Source organism: Cyprinodon tularosa, unplaced genomic scaffold, assembly GCF_016077235.1.
Source record: "Cyprinodon tularosa strain WSP-4 unplaced genomic scaffold, ASM1607723v1 ctg73, whole genome shotgun sequence".
Classification (NCBI taxonomy): Eukaryota; Metazoa; Chordata; class Actinopteri; order Cyprinodontiformes; family Cyprinodontidae; genus Cyprinodon; species Cyprinodon tularosa.
In genome coordinates, this window is record NW_024039485.1 from 654,189 (window position 1) to 676,676 (window position 22,488).

Below are 22,488 nucleotides of genomic sequence, written 5' to 3' on the forward strand. Positions count from 1 at the left end.
AAATCCATCAGTTTTGTTTTAGAACACATTCCATCTCATCAGCAGGGCAACCCAACCATTTCAGCAACAATTTAGTCACTAAAGTAACAAGCCTTCTAATTGTTGGTAGTAACCCTCTTACACATCTGGTGTTTGTGTTTGAAGATAGCCAAGGAGCAACAATGTTCTACAGCCCCTAGCAGCTATAAATCTGAGGACTCAATAGGCACCCCTGTGCTTTCAGCTGTGTTGTTAAGACATTAAACAGGGTCACAATTCTGCATTCTTAGTTTAAGCACCTAACTACCCGCCCTTCTCTCAGGCAGCTAATCTTGACAACAAGCTATTGTATTTTTCATTCATTACATATTATTTTACTAGGTGAAACCACAAGTAAGGGAGTATAGAAGGTTAAGCATCTACCTGGTGATCCTCTAGCATCACAATAAGGTCCTCGTTACATTTAATTAGTGGCAGAGACGTCTGGTAATGTTCCTCAAACGAAAGCTCCATTGAGGCCCATGTTTGGTTTATTTTTGTTATAATCTGAAAAAAAAAGTAGACATTTTATTAGTGACATTGTGATTACTTAATTAAATATCATTACTAATTTTGCATGGATTGTGAAGCAATATGATAGATACTTGAAGTATTCTAGTAAAAGATTTGTGTCTAATTTCTGATCTACAGTTTGTGCTTTAAAACATTTTGTCATGATCTTGGCACTGATGACTGGCTTAATTACTCATTCCATTTCATTCTGTCTAATTTTTGTCCGGTATGTAATTACCTCTAATCTGATCCACCTGCTCCTACCTCTATTTAAGGTGCAGTCATCAAGGCCAGATTCTCTTGTTCTCTCTAGCTAGTGGTGAGTGTTTTCAGATTTCCTTGGTGTTTCTGTTTTAATGATCCTCGCCTGTTCAGCCTCTTAACCACTGAGCATGTCTGTCCCAGTCTGATCTCAGTGGTGAGAGTGTTTTTAGCTTTACCTTATTGTTTCTGATTACCTGATCCTGAGCTTCCTTCCAACCACCGAGCTTACCTGTTCCTGTTCTCATCTGTTTGCCTGAACTTTCTTTGGAATCCTGGACCTCTGAGCCTTCCTGTTCCTGTTCTGATCTGTTTGCCTGACCCGTCTTGGGACTCCTGCATGTTTTCTGGGACACCTGCAGCATCTTGTAAGCAGCCCACCGGCTGGATCCTAGCTTGTTCTCTGGGCCTGGACTGAACTTGAAATCCGGGTTAGGGACTCACGTGGATAATCTTCCTCTGTTAGATTTACGTGGTCACTAACCTTTGTTTCTCTCCTGTAAAGTTTCCAGCCTCTGTTTTAAATAAATGCTTTTTGAGTTACCCCACTGTCTGTCAGGCCTTGAATACTGGGTCCTCTGTTTTGAGTCTTGACAATTTTGTGTTTATCCAAGTCTGATTTTTCTTGAAGGATTACAAATAACCGCATTTAAGTATTTTTTTTGTAGCCAGCCTGCTGTGAGTGATCACAAGTTAACTAGATCAGATAATACTAAGACAGAATGTGTTTGAGAGCAATTACTGTAAATAAAAGGTTAAAGCAAAGAGTGCATGACTTAAAACAAAGAGCATAATTTCATAAATCGTATTTTTAGTTGTTTAAGCATCCTTAATACACTTGGCAAAATTTGCTCCGTTAGCATGAAAAACTGGGAGCATCAATCTCTGCATGTATATCAATTAGAACATAGATTAGAGCATGTATTTTGATGCATGGCTTACAGGTCATGAAACTCACATTTTAGTGTCTAAGAAAATTTGAATACAGTAAAACAATCGGTTAAAATGTAAAGTGTCACACCCTAATCAAACTGCAAGCTTTTCTGCACCTTTTAACTAGGGCTGGGCAAAAAACTACATTCACATTGTTCACAATTCAACAAAATGCAGTATTCAAATCGCACCAGCACTCATTTTTGATCACATAGCATTTAGCAAGATTGTCACCAACTTCCTCACTACAACTGTTTATTTGGCTAGAGGATGCAAGGAAATAATGCATTATCATTAGTTTAAGTTTGTGGATTAACTATTTACTACTTGCTTTACTTCCTGCTTTTATAATGTTTGTATCTTTGCTTCCTTTTATTCTGCTTAAATATAGCTTCTGTTGTACTGTTTCATTCATGCAAACCCCTTTGCATGATTGAGCATTTTTCCACACAATGGTAACAATAAAATCCAAAGACAATGGACTCGGGATTAGCAAGCTTTCGAGGTCATTAAAATGAAACCTTAGAGTGAAACATCTAAATTCTTACGTTTAGAGGACAAAAAATCTAAGCAAGTTTAGAAATGGCAATTTTGAAATCCTTCAGCCCTATTTTAAATGGTCTCTTATTCTGGGTCAGCTACCTATAAAATAATGGGGTGATTTCTGCCTGGACAGATGTCCATAAGACAGTCATCAACACACTTTGTTGAGAGGGTAACCCACAAATGGTCATTATTAAAGAATCTGGTTGTTCAAAGATCTTTTTATCCAAGTATATTAATAGAAAACTAAGAGGACGTGCACCAGCAGCAGAGAACCTTGAGAGGATTGTCAAAGGCTGTGCAATCAAGAAATCGGGAGAGCTTCAAAAGAAGTGTACTGAGGATGAGTCGGTGCATCAAAAGCCACTATGTACAGACAAATACTAGATATGGGCCACAGATGTAATATTCCTCATGACAAGCCACTCCTGAACCTGAGATAACTTCAAAAGCATCTTACCTAGGCTACATAGAAAAGGAAATATATGACTAGCAGAGCTAATTTGTATCATTCTATTACTAATGTTAAATGTTAATAATATTTAATTTAAGCAGCTGAACTGACTGAGGTAGTGCGTTATTAGTTTTCATACAGTTTGAAGACATTAAGCTGGAGATTGAAAATCTAAAAATCAATTAAACTCTATAAAAAAAAATCTGTATGTCTAATATGTATGATACAATTAATGAGGGGATACTTCTAACCATTATTAAAATAATATAATTTATTTTTTTTTTTCATTTTCTGCGATGGCTGGTAAAAATATATTCTACTTTGATAAAAACACTCAAATTTGTTTAGATGTATCTGAGCCTTTTTTCCCTATTTACCTATATTCAGTCAAGATTACTGCTGTCAGTGTAACCTGGTATTGTTAAAGTATGGTGTTTTCACTGACTCAATTTTTTTTTTCCTGAGTTTCCAAATAGTCAATCACTCTTGAAGCAAGAATTTTTTTCATTCCGACCACCTGCAGAATTCTCATTCTGTATATTCTTAATTCAAATCAATATAAGGTAAATAAGATAACACTAAATTAAGTAGAAATCTTTGATAGTATTTTATGCAGGGTTTTTTTTATTTAGATTTAATAAACGGAAAAAACCTTCTCTGTGGCCATTTCTTTGACAGCCTTATCCACCATATCGCTGATTTCTTCTTCAAACAAATGTAGCTGCAAAGCCAAAAGATCCCCCAGGGTGGTTGTGTCTGTCATAGTGAAGTCAACCTGTTGGAGGACACATATTATTTCTCTCTGTGTGCTTTGTCCAAAGATTTATGTGATGGAAAAATTACTGGCCTATAGCAACACTTCTGCTGCCTGTACTGTATCTCTGCACCTTTGTTATTTTAATCAACTCCAGCCAGTGGCGCTCTCGTATTGCCTGGCTCTGTAGTTGCCTGACAGAATTCAACGCTGTCAACAAGTTTTTTACATGCTTGTCTAATGCGACATACACATCCCACAAGCGTGCATCTTTGTCAAACCTCCGTATGGCCTACAGAAACAGAAGGTTGATACACATAATTTGTTATTAGGGACGTCTGTTACCAATGATAATGATGCATAACTGTAAAACTACAGGAGAGATAAGCTGGTGTGATACAGCACTGCTGGTGACCTCACCCTGGCAAAGCATTTCAAATTGGATTCCATCTGCTCCACATTTATCTTTCTCCAGTTGGTCTTTGTCCAGTTTTTGACAGTGCTCTGTAAAGATGAAAACAAAAACTCACTCAGAGAGGTAAGTAGAATGAAGGTCTTGCGGTAAATTTGTGACACTTAGAGGCTAGACATTCAAAGAATGCTGCTGAAAAGCCAGACAAGACAAATAATCTAGAATTTTGTGGTGAGGTAATTAATACACTGTTCTGATGTAATTCCAGGTCCTTTTAAAAGGCACATTTCAGAAAATAGAACAACTTACCTGCACACATATCACAAGGTCCCAGAGTTCTTTCAGGATAGAGATTTCATGTCGACATAGCTTTACGTCTTTGTAGTCAGGTATCGTTGTATCAAAAAGATGTGCAGACTTTTGGAGCTCTGCTAATTCTCTCTCCATTTCTCGGATAGCTGTTTCTGACTAAAAGCACAAAAAGCAACAGTCATTTGAAATATCCCAAAGAACACTATTCTTTCTACTCCACAGTGGTATGGTTGGGCAGACTTACTTTATCCAGACAAACATAGGGTTGCACCGTATTGTAACTGAAAGGTGCATTTGTGGAGAAGTCTTTCCTGAGTTTGGCTTGTTTTACCTGAAACAAAATGAGTGGTTTGTAAGGTGTTATCTACAATTGTTTTAAACATTATTTTCCACATTAAAGTTTATTTTCTTTCACTGAAGTTGAACTCATTCATTTGTTTGATATCAATAGATTTAATATTGTGAACCCAAATATTATTGTGGTACAACAAAATTTTATTAAAATACCACTTTTTCACAATACCAACACAGAAATAAAAAACAAAACAAAATTGGATTTCAGAATTGACCATTTTTTAAATCAATGTCATAATTTAAAGGACTTTTTGAATATAATGTAACTGCTATAAAATGCTTTGTCACCTCAAAAGCTTTGCATCTTGATTTTAAAACAAGGACTTCTGCCCTTTGCATGGTTGCAATTTCACTCTTCACTTCTACGGTCAGCTTCTTTACTTCATTCCATTTTTCTGGAAGCTCCTGTAAAAATAATTATTCGTTTTTAGTTGTAAAACTGGAATTATTACTGACTGAATTTAAATGACCTCATGCAAATCAAAGACTTCTTCACTAAATAAACAATTTAATATAGGCGCAAACCTCCATTTGAGTATAGCAATATTCCGGTATTTTTACGTCACAATGTTCTAGGAGAACTATTGTCCCTCTCAGAGATTCAAACACTCTGTCAATGGCACCTATTCTTGCTCGGACAGCCAACAGTAGACTCATAATATCTAGAAAGCCTTGGTGATCTTCTTTGACAATTGGACCTGTCAGCCCCTTGACTGCAACTTGGACGGATTCCTGCAGTTCTTCAAGGCTGTGTGGAAAAATGGGCTCATAAAAAAAAACAAAAAACAATATAACAATTAGGCTTAAAGTGAGTAAGTATGCAGGAATAAATTTTACCTGTTGGTCACACATTTTAAGAGGCGCTCTTTGTGAAGCCAGCTCCACTTTTGTATTGTGTTAAGAAGGCTAGCTTTAAAGTACCTGCAGTCCACCCAAAGCCATCCGTCGAACACTCTACTATCTTCCAATTGTGACACTTTAGAATGCAGTTTGTCATAATACTCAACCTGGAATTTAAAGACATGAATTAAAAAACAAGCCCACCATGTAGGGAAGAAACATAAATACTGAAAAATCCTTTACCTCTTGTTTGAAGTCATCAGTGGTAGGCAAGGTTTCAGGGAACACGTTTGCTCTGTAAGGGTCAGTCTCTCTTGCCGCACGATCACGACCACTCATGGAAAACTGCCTGAAGAACTCTTCTCGGTCATTTTGCCATAGGTGTCGGTAGCAATCAAACTCTTTCTGGTAATTTTCAGCTGCTTTAAGGACGCTGCCCACTTTTGCCATTATTTCATGCCGCAGGTGACACAAAACTGGTATGTCATCCATTATATCCTGTAAGCGTTATATCAAAAAGAACTGAATATCAAAGGCAAACAACAGAAAAAATAACAGATTTAACTTTCTATTGCATCTTAGAAAGCTACCTAATTTCTTTGATGGTTAAAGATTAAACGATGCACAAAAATATTATATTTGTAATAAACAGAAGACTTCGAATTATGGTTTAAAGGTTTTGTTTATGTAGCCAGATATTAAATATAGGCAAGACAAAATATCTTATTTTATGCCCTAAACAAGACTTTAAAGTAGAGGTAGTGTCTCTATTAAAACTGTGGCTAATTTCAATATTTTTGGCTCTTTCTGGACAGTAAACCCAGCTTTGCTTAAAGTACTGAAAACATTTTTCACAAATGCTCTTAAAGACTATTTATTTTAAGAAAACGGATCAACCATGGGATTAGTCAATAAACTTTAGAGCATGTTTACGAAGGGATTTTTTTTGTGTTAACTTTTTCTCCCCTTATTTTGTTTCGTCAACTGAACTGTACACTAAAAACTAAACTATTGAAAACAGTTAAAAAGATTGGGTTAACCCAAAAGGTCTCTGTCTAAACCTTCAACTAAAAGAACAAAGGAGACAGCATTTAACATATCAGCAGATAAATGCTATCTTCTTTTCTACCAGTTTAAAGCTTTGAGCTTACAGCAGCAACATAGGGTCATTTTGGCAACTAAAAACAACTATCAAAAGTAATTTTTAACAGTTTAACAACTATTCTTCATCACATAAAATTATGAAATCCAGCTGAGTGTTGTTTGCATTTTTTCTACTCTAAATATGTGTTCAACTTTGTTCGATAAATGCTTTATGCTTTTATGTTTGAAGAGTCGAAACAACATTTTCATCCCCGGTGGAATGTATGTGTGTATGTAAGCTTTAAACCAGAACTATCTATTTTAATTCACCTAAATGCTGAATATAATGTATAACATGTAAACAGAGTACCTGATAGGTATCCATATTAAGATGACCAGCCACTCTCTGTATGTTCACTGAAGACTTGAATATGTCTCCAATCAATTCTTCCACCAGTTCATAGAGACCATCTTCAACATCTCGGTCAATGGAAGGATTGAAACTTAAAACTGAGTCATTCAGAATTAACCTGGTCTCAAACAGAGGAGGTAATGATGGGGACAATTCCATATTGTCCAAAAAGAACTGAAGAGAGTGGAGGATGAACTTGAAGAGCCCTTCAACTACCACCTTGTCTATACATTCCAGGTAGGACTGCCATTCTGTTGAAGCAGGATCAGCGCCGAAGAGGACCATATTCTTCTGATAAAACATAGGAAAAACAAACACATTCTAATGTATTGGATAAGCAGGTTTTTAACAAGACATAATTGTTATGAGTCTGAATAAAATTGTGAAAGGAAAACTCATTCTGATTTAACAGAAGATGTCTCTGAAACATGACTTTATGCTATTAAACATGCTGGTTTTAGTGTCAATCGCAGAAATAATGGATGTCAGTTAACACACCTGTATTAACTGATGAATATGGTCTCCATCCGTCTTCATGGAGCTGTACTTCTTGATCACCTGCTCTTTCCTCCCCTCCAGTTGTATGAGGGAGCCTTTCTTGTCTTGTCTTGTGTACATTGTGGTTTTGCTCCAGCCCTTTATCACTGACTCAATTGTATCAAAGTTTTTCTTGGCTTTGCTGACCCGATATGCAAGGTCTTGAACCAGCTCTTTTGTGCTCTGAACAAAGCTCCAGCAGTCCTGATCCTGCCATGTCAGGCTGGTCTCTGCTTTTGCCAGCTTTGAGTCTACAGAGCCCAAGTCAGCTTTAATGAGGGGACGTTCCATCTCCAGCATCTTAAGATTGTTGTACTGTTGTACTATAAGCCTCAGACAGTCAATACACTTCAAAACAAAACAATTGAGAAAAGATGTGCAGGATTAAAGGCAGCGACTTGCAAAAATAAAAAGGCATCTTGAACTTGAATCCTAATGGGATCACCTTAAGACCTCAAATAACTGTGTAATTATTTGGGGGTTTGAAGTGATACACACAACAACTCATAAATGTTGAAGGTAAAGGAAACTTTTCCAATTTATTACAAAAAAATGTGCCATGCATTTAAATATTTGTTTGGTTTGCTCACTAATGTTCCCTGAAGAAAGGTGAGGTCTGAACACAACAGCTGTAAAGATACTAAAATCAAATTTGACATTCTATTTATTATGACTTGAAGAGACCATTTGTCGTACTACATTTTATTTAGGGTATAGCCATTAAGAGGGTAAAATTGAATGCATACCACATCTTTCAGATTTGTATTTTAAAAAATAACACGTTTGTAAAATAGGCATTGCTGCATTTCAACCACAATTATCTATTGCTTGAGTTGTTTTATGGCATAAAATCCAAAAGCATTAGAGCCTATGGATGTAATGGGACATTAAAAGGTTCAAAGGGTATTAATATTTTTGATACCCCCTACTCAATAAATAAGAGCGATATGTTTCTTGATAATTAACTCAACAAAGCAGCAGCAAATTTCATCTTACCTTCTTGAAAATGTTGTGTTTGTCAAGGACAGCGATCGCAGCTGCAGGGAGGGTGCTCTTTGTGTTTTTATGAATATACAATACGTCCCTTAAGATTTCAGCAAGCTGTGAAGTTATACAAACAAGTGGGGTTTTTTTCTCTTTGCTTATAGCAAAAAACAAACATAGCTAATAAAAAATTCGCACTTTCATGAAATACTGAACACAATCAAGACACAATGTCTATGAAAAGCACATGAAGAGAATCATCACGTTTCAATGCTGTCTTTAATAGCCAATGTCTGATTTTAAACATTTTTAGAAGGTTCTAAGCAATTACAATTGTTGTTGTTGTTATTACATTTTTAAGAGACAGAAATATTATTATCTTGTATCAAGACTTAGAGGGACCTTTTATCATTTACCTCCGGAGTGAAGTTGATTGAGATCAGTTCTGACAATGGATTTCTTGAAATCAGAGGCTGGTTAAGGTTAAATAGACAAGTCTCTTCCAAACCGTTACACCACTCAGCATAAACGTCCTTTTCACGCTCCTCCAAAGAACTCAACAAATCCCTGTACATGCTGTACACATTCACCATCTCCTTAGACTGTGTAGACCTAGAATTATTGCATAAAAGGAGATGCCTATTTGAAGCCCAAATACATCTATAAAGGATCATTTTCACAACTTTTCTTTTTACTGACATGTCAAATAGTAATCTGAATTTTTTCCATGGTGATTCAATGCGTTCTTTAAGCATTTTTGCCCACTTTAAAACTTCAGATGTCGGTGCCACCTGCATGACAGACATAAAGAAAAGCTTAACAAACTGCTTTCTTTGGTAAATTCAATGTGGACTCAACTTTTATGGAGAAAACAAGGGTACCTGATCATTACGAGATTTTATCAGAAAGGCAATATTTTTTAATTCTTCGCTAAACAACTGCTGAAGCAGGATGAAGGATGGACTTAATAACTGTCTGACTGTTCTTCTCTCCAAAATGGGTCTAATGGTCATTAGCATCTGAAATGAAATACAAATGTTTTATAAGCCTTTTATATCACTCATATACATTGTTTTTTAAAATATACAACTAAGTTACTTTTAAGGCTGATTCCAGTCCTGTGGACTCCTTAAAAGCTCCACACTGGAGGTTTGCAAGGCGATGTTCAAAGTCTGAAATTCTTTTGGTAAAAGTCTTATACTCCTCTTCAAAAGCCTTAATAAGAGATAAAAGTTTAAATATAAAGAAACACAATAAATGCATGTATTTTGTCCACTTTTGTTTTTCACAATTTAGATGTGCTTTAAACATTCCCAGCAAAACTAAAAATTATTTGTTTTACCTGAGAGCTGAAGTCAAAAAGATTGCTTTTACTTTGCTTTAATGCTTGGCAGAAGTAGGTGAACTCATTGCCTAGCTTGACTTGCTCAATGTAGACATTTCCTTTAATGCCTCCAAACTCTATTCTTTCCAACCGTTGAAATTCCATGACAGTTTCACACAGGTTCTACAAAGCAACCATTTTACAGGAGTTTATCATAACCACGGAAGCAAAGAACAGGAGCTGAAAGTCAAATTTCAACATAAATGGACGCATGTTCTCACCTTCAGTTCAAGCATACGATTTGTGAATTGGTTGAAGTGTGAAAAAGCAGATGAGAAATCCCAGGGTGGGAATCTCTCCTGCTTTTCTAGCCACTCCTTCTGGATCTGGTAACTCTCTTTGAAGCATCTCAGAACTTTTATCACCTTCTTTATGATTAGCAGATTGTCCTCTGTATCCTCTCTATGCAGCAAATCTTCAGGAAGGTACGCAAAAGTCTACAATAAGATATTTTTACATATTTTATTGCAAGGAATAGCAAAGCAAATACCATTTTTAGGATTTTAACAGGAAAACTTCTACCTGTTCAATGAACAGATTGCAGAGTTCCTGCAGAAGCACTGCAATGCGAGCTGGTTTCTGGTAATACTGACAGTTGGTCCATATAAGGAATACTGTATGAAAAAGTGCAGGAGTGTATTTCTCCATGTCAGGAAAGTGAGTCTTTTCCATTTGGGCTAACTGTACACCTAGTGGCCGTAGATAAAGGTCAACATCTTGGGCTTCTTTAAAGGCTTGTTGTATTGTTTAAGAGAGAAAAATAAACAATGAATTTAAAACACACAAAAAAATTTAGTAGTGAAAGGAATATTATCATAAAGAAATCGGCAACCCTTACCATCAGACACATTTCCAATTAGGGTGTTGATCATTGGATAATAGCTGCTGTCCATCACCTCTAACACAAATGCCATCCTTTCAACAATGGGACTCTGAAGCTTTTAATTCAAAGTCCAGATACTTACTGATGGCTGAATGGTTTTTTGCAAAAATCAGAAGGAGATAAAATCATACCTGGTGTTGAATACCCTCAAGATTCCTCATTCTGGAAGCCCAGAAGCTGATTTCTTCACTGGGCCCTGGGTTAGAGCATGTCTGTAGAAGATCTGATGAGTCCTGTGTTAAGATTTTCTCAATCAGACTGCTCCAACTGATAAAAATGGTCTCAATGTTGTAAACCAATGCCCTCTTGCAGTTGTCACTCCTTTGATGGGAAAATCAACAATCAAAACTTAAGACCAGGGCTCTAATAAAGACCGAGCATCCTGTAAGTGTGTCCTTACATGTTAATTATGTCGTATGAATTTTCCATCCAGCCTGCTGTATATGGGATAGGGAGAACAGTTTTCCCTATAGCCTGGCCTTCAACAACTGATGTCATATGGCACAGCTTCTCCACATTATGACTGATATCCTTAGATAGCACATTTGGCCATGAGGGATGATTTTCGACATCTGTTAGAAGGGGCCCAATTTCCTTGAGCAAGAACAAAGAATAATATATCCATTAAAAAAAAGCTAGCAATATAGTCAACCCATAATGCCTACAGTGTAAACCTATTAGATTTTTTCATACTAAAGCCAAAAATGTCAATGTAAAAGAAGGACTTTATGTGACAGACAAACAAAGAATAGCATATGTGAAGTGAAAGGACAGGTTAAAGGTAAAGGTACTTTAATGTGTCTGGGGCAGTTTTTCTTTTTTTTTAAACAAAAGTTAAGAATCAATATTCTATTTGACTAAATTCCAATTTGGTTATGTTTATTTATATTGACTTTTTTGTTCTGTAATTGCTTTTTTCTGTTATGTGTCAACTACTGTGTAGTCTGTTTAATTTTTACTTATTTATATGCTCAGTACATTCCTGCAGTGCAATAATCCAAGTCAACTACTATGTAGTCTTCCCTTAGCTCTATACTGTGCAGATATTTTTTATAACCAAGGGAAACACATTCCAGAACATTACAACTTTTTGGTACTATATACACTCTTTTTATATAGTCTGTTGTGTTTTTATTTTTAATGGCATTTTGCTTTAAATCTTTTTACTCCATATAAGCTACTGGAATCAGAATTTCTCTGAAGGAGTAATCCCAAGGGATATATAAAGTTGAGTCTAAGTCTTAAGTTATTTGAATTACTATTGTGAATTCATCATTTTCTTTAATGAGAGGTAAACTTTTAAGCACATCTGTATGTTTATAAAGAGGAAATTTGCATTTTCAGGATGCTGGTATCTGGTGACATTATGTAAAACGAACATAACTTCTAAGCTAATGAGAAAAAAAAAAGACCTAAAAACTTTTTCGGTTCTTTTAATGTAATTTTGCTGCAGAAATTCAAAAGAACTATTATTTCAAAAACTGGTCTTTTTTTATACTATATTTTAAAATATTACTTGGTTCTTTTTTGCCATGATAAAAGCCAAAGAGTGACTTGTGGTTCTGGGGCCACAGGTTGCAGACCCCTGCCTTATGCACTAGGTTTGTGCACAACTGGCCAGTGTTTGGCATTATATCACAAAACAGAGAAGTTACCTGCTGTAATGAATATATTATCTGCATCAGAGGTGATGAAGACAGGAGGCCAAATGTTAGAAGCCCTCTGTAGTTCTCAGAGCTTACGGCAGCTTCTCTAGTCTTGAGAACATAAAGCTGTTTGGACTGAGCAGCTGCAGTTTGGATCTACATCAGAAATGTGGCACCGTGAGGAAAAGACTCATAAAAGTTGCATTAAAAGCGCCGTTTAAACAAGCAACACCTCCTAGGTAAACCTTACCTGAGTTGAAGCACTCAGACAGAGCTTGCTGGATGAGGAGAAATAGAGGATTGTTTTTTTCTGCAGAAAGTCCTTCAGAAGCGACCGAAACTCCGCGTCTGCAACTCTTTTCTCCCAAGTTTCCTGTTGCACTTGCAGTAGAAAACATACTTTCTCCGCGATGAACTTCACTCTAACGTCTTTGGTAAAAGATGAATCATTTATATCATCTTCGTCTGACATTTCGGAACTTCTCTTCTCCCCCTGACAATCTATGTAGACAAACAGCTCATTTGTCACACATCCAGCGGCAAATTCACACACCGAAATAATAAATAAAAAAAAATCTGCTACCGCACTGCATAAAGCTGGTCCTGTCGGGACGGTTTAGCATTGTGTCGCTAAGCAACGGTCGCCATCCCGAATCTCTGCACGTTTCTTCCTTTTCTAGCTTGTCGAAAAAAGAGAACACATTTGTCTATCAGTCCCAAACAACTCCTTGTATTGTAGCTATTGTAGACATTTCAAAACAGTTCGTCTGAGTTGTATTTAATAAAAAAATATTTATGATGCCATATTGTTCAATCAAGTGTGCAAAAAGGAAATCTGTTGTAAACCTAAATAAATTAATCAGAAATCAAAGATTCATTGAAAAAAATGTGCAAAGCTGCCAAATGCAGGATTAAAAGAATAGACAAACAGCCAGCACACTGTATTGAACTTTTTTATGGTGTCATATTACACAGGATGCAAAAGTCCCTAAACATAATTACAATTTGGGGTGATCGCCTACATGTCACTATTAGGGAACAGGATTAAGGCCACTGCAAAAAAAAAAAAAAAAAAGTTACCTGATTTTTAATTTTTATTTCAATTTGATATGTGAAAAAAGTCTGAAATCTGAGACTAAAGTCAGAAATCTGACTTTAAAAGTCAAAATTCTGAGAAAAAAGTCAGAATTCTGAGAAAAAGTCAGAATTCTGAGAAAATAAGTCAGAATTCTAAGATTAAAGTCAGAATTCGGACTTTAAAAGTCAAAATTCTGAGAAAAAAGTCAGAATTCAGAGAAAAAAGTCAGAATTCTGACTTTTTCCCTCATATTAAACGTAAGTAAGTTAAAAAAATCAGTTACATTTTTTTTTTTTTTTTCCAGTGGCCCTAATCCTCTTCCGTACACTATATCTGACATCCTATTTGAAAACGATTAACCAGTTTTCAACTGAACTTTTCTGAATTTTAAAGTGCTGGTAATGAACTGTGGTAAATAAAACTGACTTAAAATCTCTATACGGATTGGTTGAATTTATGCATCTACATAAGTGTGCAAATGTTTTCTTTTTTCTTCTTGCTTGTAAAGTGATTTGAGATCATATTTCTTTTTAGAATTAATGTTATAGTAACACATTTTAAAAAAAGGTAAACAGAAATTAATATTAATATAATTTTGTAAAATGATTTGATTTTCTTAACGTATTTTAATGTTAAACTCTTTTTTAAGAGCTTTTAACATTAAAACATAGATCTTGAGTCAATTAATCAAATTGAAAACCACTGCTAAAAAGTCCGTGTGATGAAAGACTGTGATGGCAGCATCATTATATGGGAATGCTTTTCTTCAGCAAAAGTATAGAAGCTGGTTAAAGTTTATGGGAAGATGGCTAGAGATGCAGGAAAAAAAATTGAAACTGATTCAGCTTAGGTTATTTTACAGTGTGCAAAAATTGCAGTTCCTTCGGACATAAACTACTGAACACAGTAAGGGGAAGATCATTAGAGTTGGAGGGTTTGTTAGCCGTAAAGTGTAACCTAACGTAATAACTTATGTGTACGTGTGTATGTGTGTGTGTGTGTATGTGTGTGACTGGTCTGTTGTCTTAGCAGCACTGGAGCATTCGAGGCATTTACCCTTTCTTTATGGGCAACTTTCGGCACATCCCTTTTCAGAGCAACTAACAAAATAAAAAGGCAGATTGTGGTATCTAGTGCTACTATTAAATCAAATCACTTTTGTGAATAAAGTAATATCAGTTTTTGGACACATTGTTCAAAATATTTACAAGGAGAAATTAAAGATACTGGCTTTTGCTTTGGAGCTGTTAACCAACTCGGAACAATATATGCACGGATGTTAATGGCTTCTGTTGTAACATATATACTCATTATGATCTAAATGGCATCACAGATATAACGTGTTGATAAAAATATATCCACTTCAATTAAAAAAATACATACAATAAGGAAGGAAAAAATATTTCAAAAAGAGAAAGTGAAGGAGCCTGTCTCACATGCAGAGGCATCTAATTCCCTAATGTGGTCACAATCACAAAAAGCAGATTATTCCTGAGCATCATTTCATGCAGTATGAGAGCTTAAAATAACTTTACTGGGAGAGAGCACTATATTTAAAAAGAAGACAGGTCAACATTTTGCTGTTTATTCTCTAGAAACATCCTCAAGAGTCTTAATCTGCAGTGGATAGAGGCGCTGTGGACAAATTATGGTTTTACACCTTTGTAAAGAATAATACTGGGGGGACATTTTTCTTTAGGAGAAAGCTACTAGGAGCTGATGGGGTAATGGTTGGAGCTAAAATATGACTAATTCTGGAAACACTCGAACAGATCATCAGTTTGCTTCATAGACTGCGTTTGCACCTTCTGCATTTTATGTACACACTACAAATGGCATTTATACATACCTAGTTTTCTTCTAAGGGTGTCTTGTTTTTTCTCTAAGTGTTTTTTATTTCTATATGTGTCTGTGTATTATATGTACCTTCTAAGAAAGGAGTCCGCAAAATGTTAAAGTTTCATAATGACAGAAAGATTCTTTATTGTTGATTCCTCTTTAAGAAACAGTTTCTGTTCACTAAAACTATACAAATTTTGTTAAACATAAGAATCTTTTGAAAGTTTCAATATAGTGTAAATTAAGATAATATATAGGTTATATAATACAATGTAGACAATGATTTCTGGTCCTGTGGAATGAGAGGGTTATGACATACATGGATAATGTTATTGAAAAGTTTTGAGAAAGCTGACCTAATTTACCCCTTAAAAAAGCTTTGAAAGATTTTAAATGATTCCGATTAAATAAACACTCCAACTTTAGTATGTTAGAATTAGAGACTTATTTAAGAAAGTACATTTTTGTGTCATTTCAGAAGAATGTTTCGTCAAACCTTTTCTGTTATCCATCCATCCTTTTTTTGTCTTTTCCTGTTACCGGTATATATAATTATTTTATCAGTAGCAGTCAATAAAAAAAAAACTGATTTAAAAATAGCATATCATGAGAAGAAAAAAAAAAAATAACCAGAAATCTTGACTTAATGAAAGGGTTTTTTTTATTCTGACAAAAAAGTCCTCTGTAGAAGCCAATATATACAGGGTCAATATCAGAAAGTAAATTATGTGTGTATGGACGTGTGTTTCACCGGAAAAGGCGAATCAGTTTTGATTGCTTGGCCAAGAAATGCTGTTAACTCACATCTACAGTAGCCGTTTGTATAATTTTTTAACTGCAAGAACAGCGTCTGGACATTTCCTGTTTACCATCTCACCCCAGCAAATGCACATCAACCATAAGATTTAAGCGTTGGCTTAGCCCCTACATCCTCATTAAAATATATTTTCTAATGAGACATGTAACAGCACAAAAAGTAGAATAAGGATCTTGCTTAATCATTAATATTAGGAGGACAAGTATAGAAGTAGGTGTAATTTATATCATCCAACTAAAAAGCAGATAAGATATATGATCTACAATAGCATTCAGAGAGTGCAGACCTGCGCCAAGCAGCAAATTGTGCCCCAAATTGTGGCTTACACCTATAGCTAAAACTTGCAAATGATCTGGATCATTACCAAATTTAAATGAATTGCTCTTTGGCATGAGGTGCACCTCTTTTAAAACATTTCCAGAAAATCTTTTAATAAGTTTTCAGTTGATCCTGCTAACAAACCTTGTTAATCTTGTTTGTCTGCAGTAAAATACGTCCAGACTTTTTGAGTCCATTGATGAGGTTGTCACTAATCACTGCTGCCACCCTCTGGTTTAATGAGGAACTGCTTGTTCCGTCATATATCCCTATCCAACAGTATTAGAGAACCTTTAAAAAACATCCCTTATCCAGATTATTATATGGATCTGCACAAAATGGATTGTCCCATGGACTAAGGTGCACCTCTGATAGGAATGTCATTAAAATCCATCCATAACTTTTCAAGTCAGACAGACAAAAAACAGGCTTTCCTAAAAATATACCTTATTTTACTGAGTGAATAAAAAAAAGGGATATGCCTTCTCATCCGCATGTGGCAACAGCTGTTTCAGGTAGTACACCCAAAAGTGGACACACAACTAGCAGATAATTAATCATGTACCATGTATGTTGTGGACCCCAGGAAGACTAGCTGTTTGCCATGGCAACAGCTAATGGGGATCCTTAATAAAATTACAAATGTACAATTTCTTTAGGGAATCAATAAAAATTAGTAATATTTTTAATTAAGTGTGTCTAGTCAGACTCATTTATTCTCCAATATGAAAAATTGTAGTACATGAGTATCCTTTTCTAAAGCAAACCCCCTTCTCTGGGTAGATTTCTTGTCCATACAATAGGATTTACATATAAATGTTACATTTGGAACTGCATTTGCATTGTTTTCTGGCAAATTCTATGCAAATGTGGATGTTAAAATATGACACCTGTTCTTTCTGCCATTTGATAATAAGAACTTCTTCACAAGAGGTTGCTAAGCTAGGTCCAGTCTCACTATAGTTGCTGCCATGAATAGCAATAATTAATCTGAAAATAACCCATTCATATCAGAAAAGGAAGGTAAAAGCACAAAAGGTTATTGTCTTTAATATCATTAAACTTGAAGATGGAAAAAACACAAAACAAAATAATTAGGCAGTAACAAAAATAAAGTTGTTGCACAGTTAATCTGTCTGTATAAGATGTGGTTGGGTTAAGGCAATCTTAATTGAAACCAACATTAATATACAACATTTGACTCAGAAGTACTAATAAATCTTGTCATTTCTAGATCATAAAAACCTACAAAGTCTTAATTCAAACATTAAACGAGCACTAATATTAACAGAATAGCTTTTATATACAGTATTAATAAAAAATTCAGCATGCTGATTCTTTAAGGAAAGGTCTTCATAACACTCATTATCAATACAATAGAGAGTCATTTTGGTTATAAACTTATGTTACAAACCTTTAGAAAAAACTGAAATAGTCATTAGTATTGTTATGTTTATAAAGTCCCTTTAGATCAAAATCCTGCAGAGATAACAATAAATAAATCAGTAGAAATAAGTGTACATATCAGAGCAAAATAAAACATTGTTAAAGATTGGAACAAGAGATTTACAATAAATGCTATTTTGCTTACATTGGAACAGCACACATTGTTACTGTTTCTGCCTACTTTGGCAAGAAACTAACCTCTTGACTGCTTAAAGGGATAAGGGGGGAAAATAGGTAAAAGAAGTCATATTGGTTGAAATAAGCTTTTCATTGTGATTAGAAAACCTGCAGAGGGCGCTGCTTTCTCTTTGAGAGATCTTAAGAGAGCCCAGTAATCTGTTACATTATAGATATGGATAGAAGGCTATTGGGACAGACAGACAGACAGACAGACAGACAGACAGACAGACAGACAGACAGACAGACAGACAGACAGACAAATGATAGTTATATACAGAAAGTTGGCTGGTGTTGGAGGCTGTTCTATGCATCTGTTGTTTAGTGACCTCCCGTCCATAAAATGATTAATCACATTGACTAAATAATAACATCTTGTCGGTTACTGTTCCACCTGTTTCTCTGTGTGTTGGTGGCAAACAATAGTCTACAAGCGGGGAATTTAACCCCATGGTGAATAAACGCCCATGCAGCAACATAATGAACGTTAAAAACCCACAGCAGTGTGTGTACTCAAAACTGACAGTGGGATTTCTACTGCAGATCTGGCCAAATCCCCAAAGATAGTGCTAGCGCTCCTACAAGGTGTTATGTAAGCCCTGGAATTAACAAATTTGTTAGACCACACACCCAAGGGCATCTGGTGATAGATATGGTGTCCTGAGGGAGTCCTAAGGGAGCAACAGTGCAACAGCCGGCCGTTTATCTTGAAGGGCTTGTTTTTAGGAGTTCCTGTGAAAAACAAAGGCTTTAAGGGCACTCATTACCTTACAAGTGATAGGTACTGAACCATATGGCATTGGTTAGGGTCAGATTCTTTCTTATTTTATGCTTTTAAATAAAATGAAAAAAATGTATTTTTAAATACAATAAATAATCTCAAAAACTCCTCTCCAAAAACAACAGAGTGATTAATGACAGGATATGGTTAAGGTTGGTAAGGCAAGGCTGCCCTAGGATGGAATGGGCGCTTCTGATTTAGTGGTTGTTTTATCCTATTTAATCAGCCTCCTTAGTGATTGGCACTGCCCCCCCATGCCATAAAGGCCAGCACTACTCTAGGTTAAAAAATAGAGGGAAGTCCCAGGAAACAATGTTGCTGTCAATCAGTCTTAACCTTAGGTTGGCCCTTTATTCCCTGTATAGTGTACTAGTGTAATCATTCACCCTGTAAATGTAAATTACTCTTATCAATGTTTTGGCAACAAATGGGTATGGAAGCAGAAAACTTTTTTGGGGGGTTGTTTTGTCTTTTTTTTTTTGTTTGTTTTTTTTTTTCCTTTTTTTTTTTTGCTTTTTTCATTATCTCCTGATACTATAGTTTTTCACCTTCTATACTTATAATGGGCAATACAGTTGGCAAATTGATAGGGTTATTAATTTAATTAGAACTTAAATATGAATACAACCAATACAAAACACAATGAGATATGACCTTTTTGTAAGGTATTATACACATCTTACCAACAGAGATTACAAGTTCATACAATATGAGAATATTATGAATGACTAATTTAAAAAAGGATTTTAATTTTTATTTTAATGTTAAGATATGATAATTTTACACCCTGCACAATCCAGAGAAAGACTGCTGACAGACAGCTATCTAGCACACAGTCACTGACATGCTTTACAAGGAGGATCAGACACAACAGGTCATTGTAAGTACAGTTTTCTCATTACAGAGTGCTCTATCCAAAGATATCGAAAGTTTAGTGGAAGAAAAAACTGTAGCAAGCAACACAAACAAGAATTTTAAGAAGAAGACATTAACTGTGGCTGGAATCAGCATTTCAATGGGGGGGGGGTAACATTTTCTGCTGAAAGGGAGGGTGTCTATTCAACAAGATATCTTGCAGTGCCTTCTCTCACCAGTAGTGGCAGTACATGGAGAAAGTGAATATACAAGTGTAACTTTTACGCATTTAATTTGTCACAAACACAAAACTCAACATGTTTTTAAATGAGCCTGAGCTTAGCACACCTGGAGGAGAAGAACACCCTCATGTGGATGTTGTTCCTGGACTTCAGTCCACCTTTCAACACCATCATCCCACAACATCTGATAGAAAAACTGGAACAGCTGGGCTTCAATACACCCTTCTGCAACTGGCTGTTAGACTTCCTCCCAAACAGATCTCAGCCAGTCCAGGTCAGACAGAACACCTCTAATGTCATCACCCTGAGCACAGGCTCCCCTCAGGGCTGCGTCCTGAGTCCCCTGCTGTTCAGCCAGGTTAATCACCAATCACATTGTGAAGTTTGCAGACAACACTACGGTGGTGGGCCTAATCAGAGACGACAACGGCCAGAACTACAGAGGAGGTGGAGCAGCTGGTGTGCTGGTGCAAGGATAACAGCCTGATTCTGATTTTGGATAAAACGAAGGAGATCATCGTCAACTTCAGGAAGAACCGGCCTAACCACGCTCCACTGCTCATCAACAGCTCAGCTGTAGAGGTGGTCAGCAGCACCAAATTCCTGGGGCTGCATCACAGACAACCTCACCTGGCCTGTAAACACAACCTCATGGGTCAAAAGGGCACAAAAGCGCATGTACTTCCTGCTGAGGATGAGGAGAGCCCACCTGCCCCCTAGCCTGGGTGCCAGTCAGAACTTAGTCCCACCCACAAGGTTTGAGTTCGGGGAAGTTCGGTCTGGCTCTGCTCCATAGTAGCGCGAGTATTATAGCCCACTGTCAGGCGATCCAATCAAATTGTCAGGGCGGACTTTATACGATGATGGACAGATGATCAAGAGTAACGTAATCAACCACGTGACCAAAGCGCGCTAGGGTGACAACAATAATGGCTGCCGCTGGAGAGTTTGGGTGAGTAGATTCTGCTATTAGGTCTGTTCTAGAAGATATCGACAGCAAATTAATTTTAAAAGAGGAACAGAGAAACGCGATCAAGTCTCATCTTCTTATTCTAGGCGTGAAACTGCACGCTTTGATTTTTGTGGACAACAACTATGCCTCGCTTAACATACGTCACGCACTCCGTTGCTCTTATTGGTTGTAGATCTATCCAATTGAGTGCAGAGGCATTTTTTTTCCCTGGTTCGTTCGAAACACGCCCCATAATCACAGCTCTATGGAGCAGTATCAGACTCATATTCTGACTAGAATTAAGTCGGACTACGTCAGGCTACCTGCCCCCACCCATCCTCACAACTTTCTACAGAAGCACCATAGAGAGCATTCTAACCGGCTGTCTCACTGTGTGCTTTTGAGGCTGCAGCGCCTTAGACTGGAAGAAGGTGAAAAGAATAGTGAGAATAGCAGAGAGGATCATCAGGGCTCCTCTTCCCTCCATAAAAGACATTTCCTCATAGGGCTGCGTGTCCCTATCCCGTAACATTAGCAATTACCCCTCACACCCGCAATGGAGTGTTCTCCCTACTGCCCTCTGGGAAAAGACTTCGAAAAAACCTTCTTCCCCACCACCATCAGATGGGTGAACTGTTGAAAAAACTCACAGACTCTGCATCAAACTGACAACACCAACCAAAAAAAAAAAAAATAATTGCACCATATATTAATGCTCTGAACTTTCATATCAATGTTATTTTTTCTCCCACACTGTTTGACTGACACTGTTTGATCACTGCTACACTTTAAGAAATGGAAATGTCATGAAAGCTGTACAAAACGAAATTTCGTGTTGTATGCATTGTGTATCCAAAATGACAACAAAAGTTGTCCACCACAAAACCTCGTGTTGGAGTGTGGTTTCCTCTCTAACCACTGCTGTAATCTCTTCATTTCCTGTAAATTAATTATTTTACAAAAAGCTATTTCAAGATGTTTTTAACCACTTAAAGCTGAATAAGCTAACTAGGTGGTAGTACTGGTAATCCCCAGTTCTTGCAGCCTTAACTCAGCCAGGCACTCTAGGACTTTTCGCCTCCTGTTATCAGGTGGTATGTGGTAAATACTGTAAATGCCAGAATAATATAATCTAATATTTTACACCTGAGAGTTTTCAAAGCTTAGGATAAGTTTAAGGTACTGATTATAAACTTTCACCATAGTTTGGTAACAAATATATTTTAATGGAGGCCGATAAACCAGAGCATTCTCGATTTTCTGTGAAAATAAACACATTTCTTTAGACGGGCTTTAAATGTAAACTTTACTCAGTGGAATGTAAGCTCTTTGATATTTTTTGTTTCGTGATTTTATGCTGTCAGTTCTTTAGAAGAAGAGACCCCAGTTTGGAAGCAGTGATAGTCTTCCAGCCAGCTATTCCAGCCAGATCAACTCTCTACATCTACTTGATAACTAACAGTATTATGACATAGACTAATACAGTCAAAACCTTTTCTGTATGGTAGATATATCTGATTATATGGTTTGCATCATGATAAAATAAAAAATAAGTATGTTAATTTAAAAGCGATCCACCATCCCCACCTGGTGGTGAGTTGGATACACTGGAAGAGATGGAAGCCGAACGGACTCGGCAGGTACAAGCGATTAGTGAAGG

General features: G+C 36.4%; 1 protein-coding gene across 1 annotated transcript in view; it reads right to left on the reverse strand.

Moving 5' to 3' along the window:
- Positions 1 to 12,922, reverse strand: part of LOC119772890 (dynein heavy chain 11, axonemal) — a 61,650-nt gene extending 48,728 nt beyond the window's left edge. Inside the window, exons 1-26 of the mRNA XM_038269579.1 lie at positions 12,907 to 12,922; positions 12,574 to 12,824; positions 12,333 to 12,479; positions 11,078 to 11,271; positions 10,809 to 10,998; positions 10,633 to 10,732; positions 10,317 to 10,528; positions 10,016 to 10,231; positions 9,753 to 9,917; positions 9,509 to 9,625; positions 9,292 to 9,429; positions 9,110 to 9,201; positions 8,827 to 9,022; positions 8,423 to 8,527; positions 7,388 to 7,774; positions 6,848 to 7,180; positions 5,638 to 5,892; positions 5,392 to 5,561; positions 5,080 to 5,302; positions 4,843 to 4,959; positions 4,445 to 4,531; positions 4,198 to 4,356; positions 3,897 to 3,980; positions 3,610 to 3,768; positions 3,375 to 3,497; positions 403 to 525 (exon numbers count right to left, since the gene is read on the reverse strand). Of these exons, the coding sequence (XP_038125507.1) occupies positions 403 to 525; positions 3,375 to 3,497; positions 3,610 to 3,768; positions 3,897 to 3,980; positions 4,198 to 4,356; positions 4,445 to 4,531; positions 4,843 to 4,959; positions 5,080 to 5,302; positions 5,392 to 5,561; positions 5,638 to 5,892; positions 6,848 to 7,180; positions 7,388 to 7,774; positions 8,423 to 8,527; positions 8,827 to 9,022; positions 9,110 to 9,201; positions 9,292 to 9,429; positions 9,509 to 9,625; positions 9,753 to 9,917; positions 10,016 to 10,231; positions 10,317 to 10,528; positions 10,633 to 10,732; positions 10,809 to 10,998; positions 11,078 to 11,271; positions 12,333 to 12,479; positions 12,574 to 12,824; positions 12,907 to 12,916 (4,353 nt within the window). The 5' untranslated portion in view covers positions 12,917 to 12,922. The remainder of the gene's footprint in view (positions 1 to 402; positions 526 to 3,374; positions 3,498 to 3,609; positions 3,769 to 3,896; positions 3,981 to 4,197; positions 4,357 to 4,444; positions 4,532 to 4,842; positions 4,960 to 5,079; positions 5,303 to 5,391; positions 5,562 to 5,637; positions 5,893 to 6,847; positions 7,181 to 7,387; positions 7,775 to 8,422; positions 8,528 to 8,826; positions 9,023 to 9,109; positions 9,202 to 9,291; positions 9,430 to 9,508; positions 9,626 to 9,752; positions 9,918 to 10,015; positions 10,232 to 10,316; positions 10,529 to 10,632; positions 10,733 to 10,808; positions 10,999 to 11,077; positions 11,272 to 12,332; positions 12,480 to 12,573; positions 12,825 to 12,906) is intronic.
- Positions 12,923 to 22,488: the final 9,566 nt, after the last annotated feature.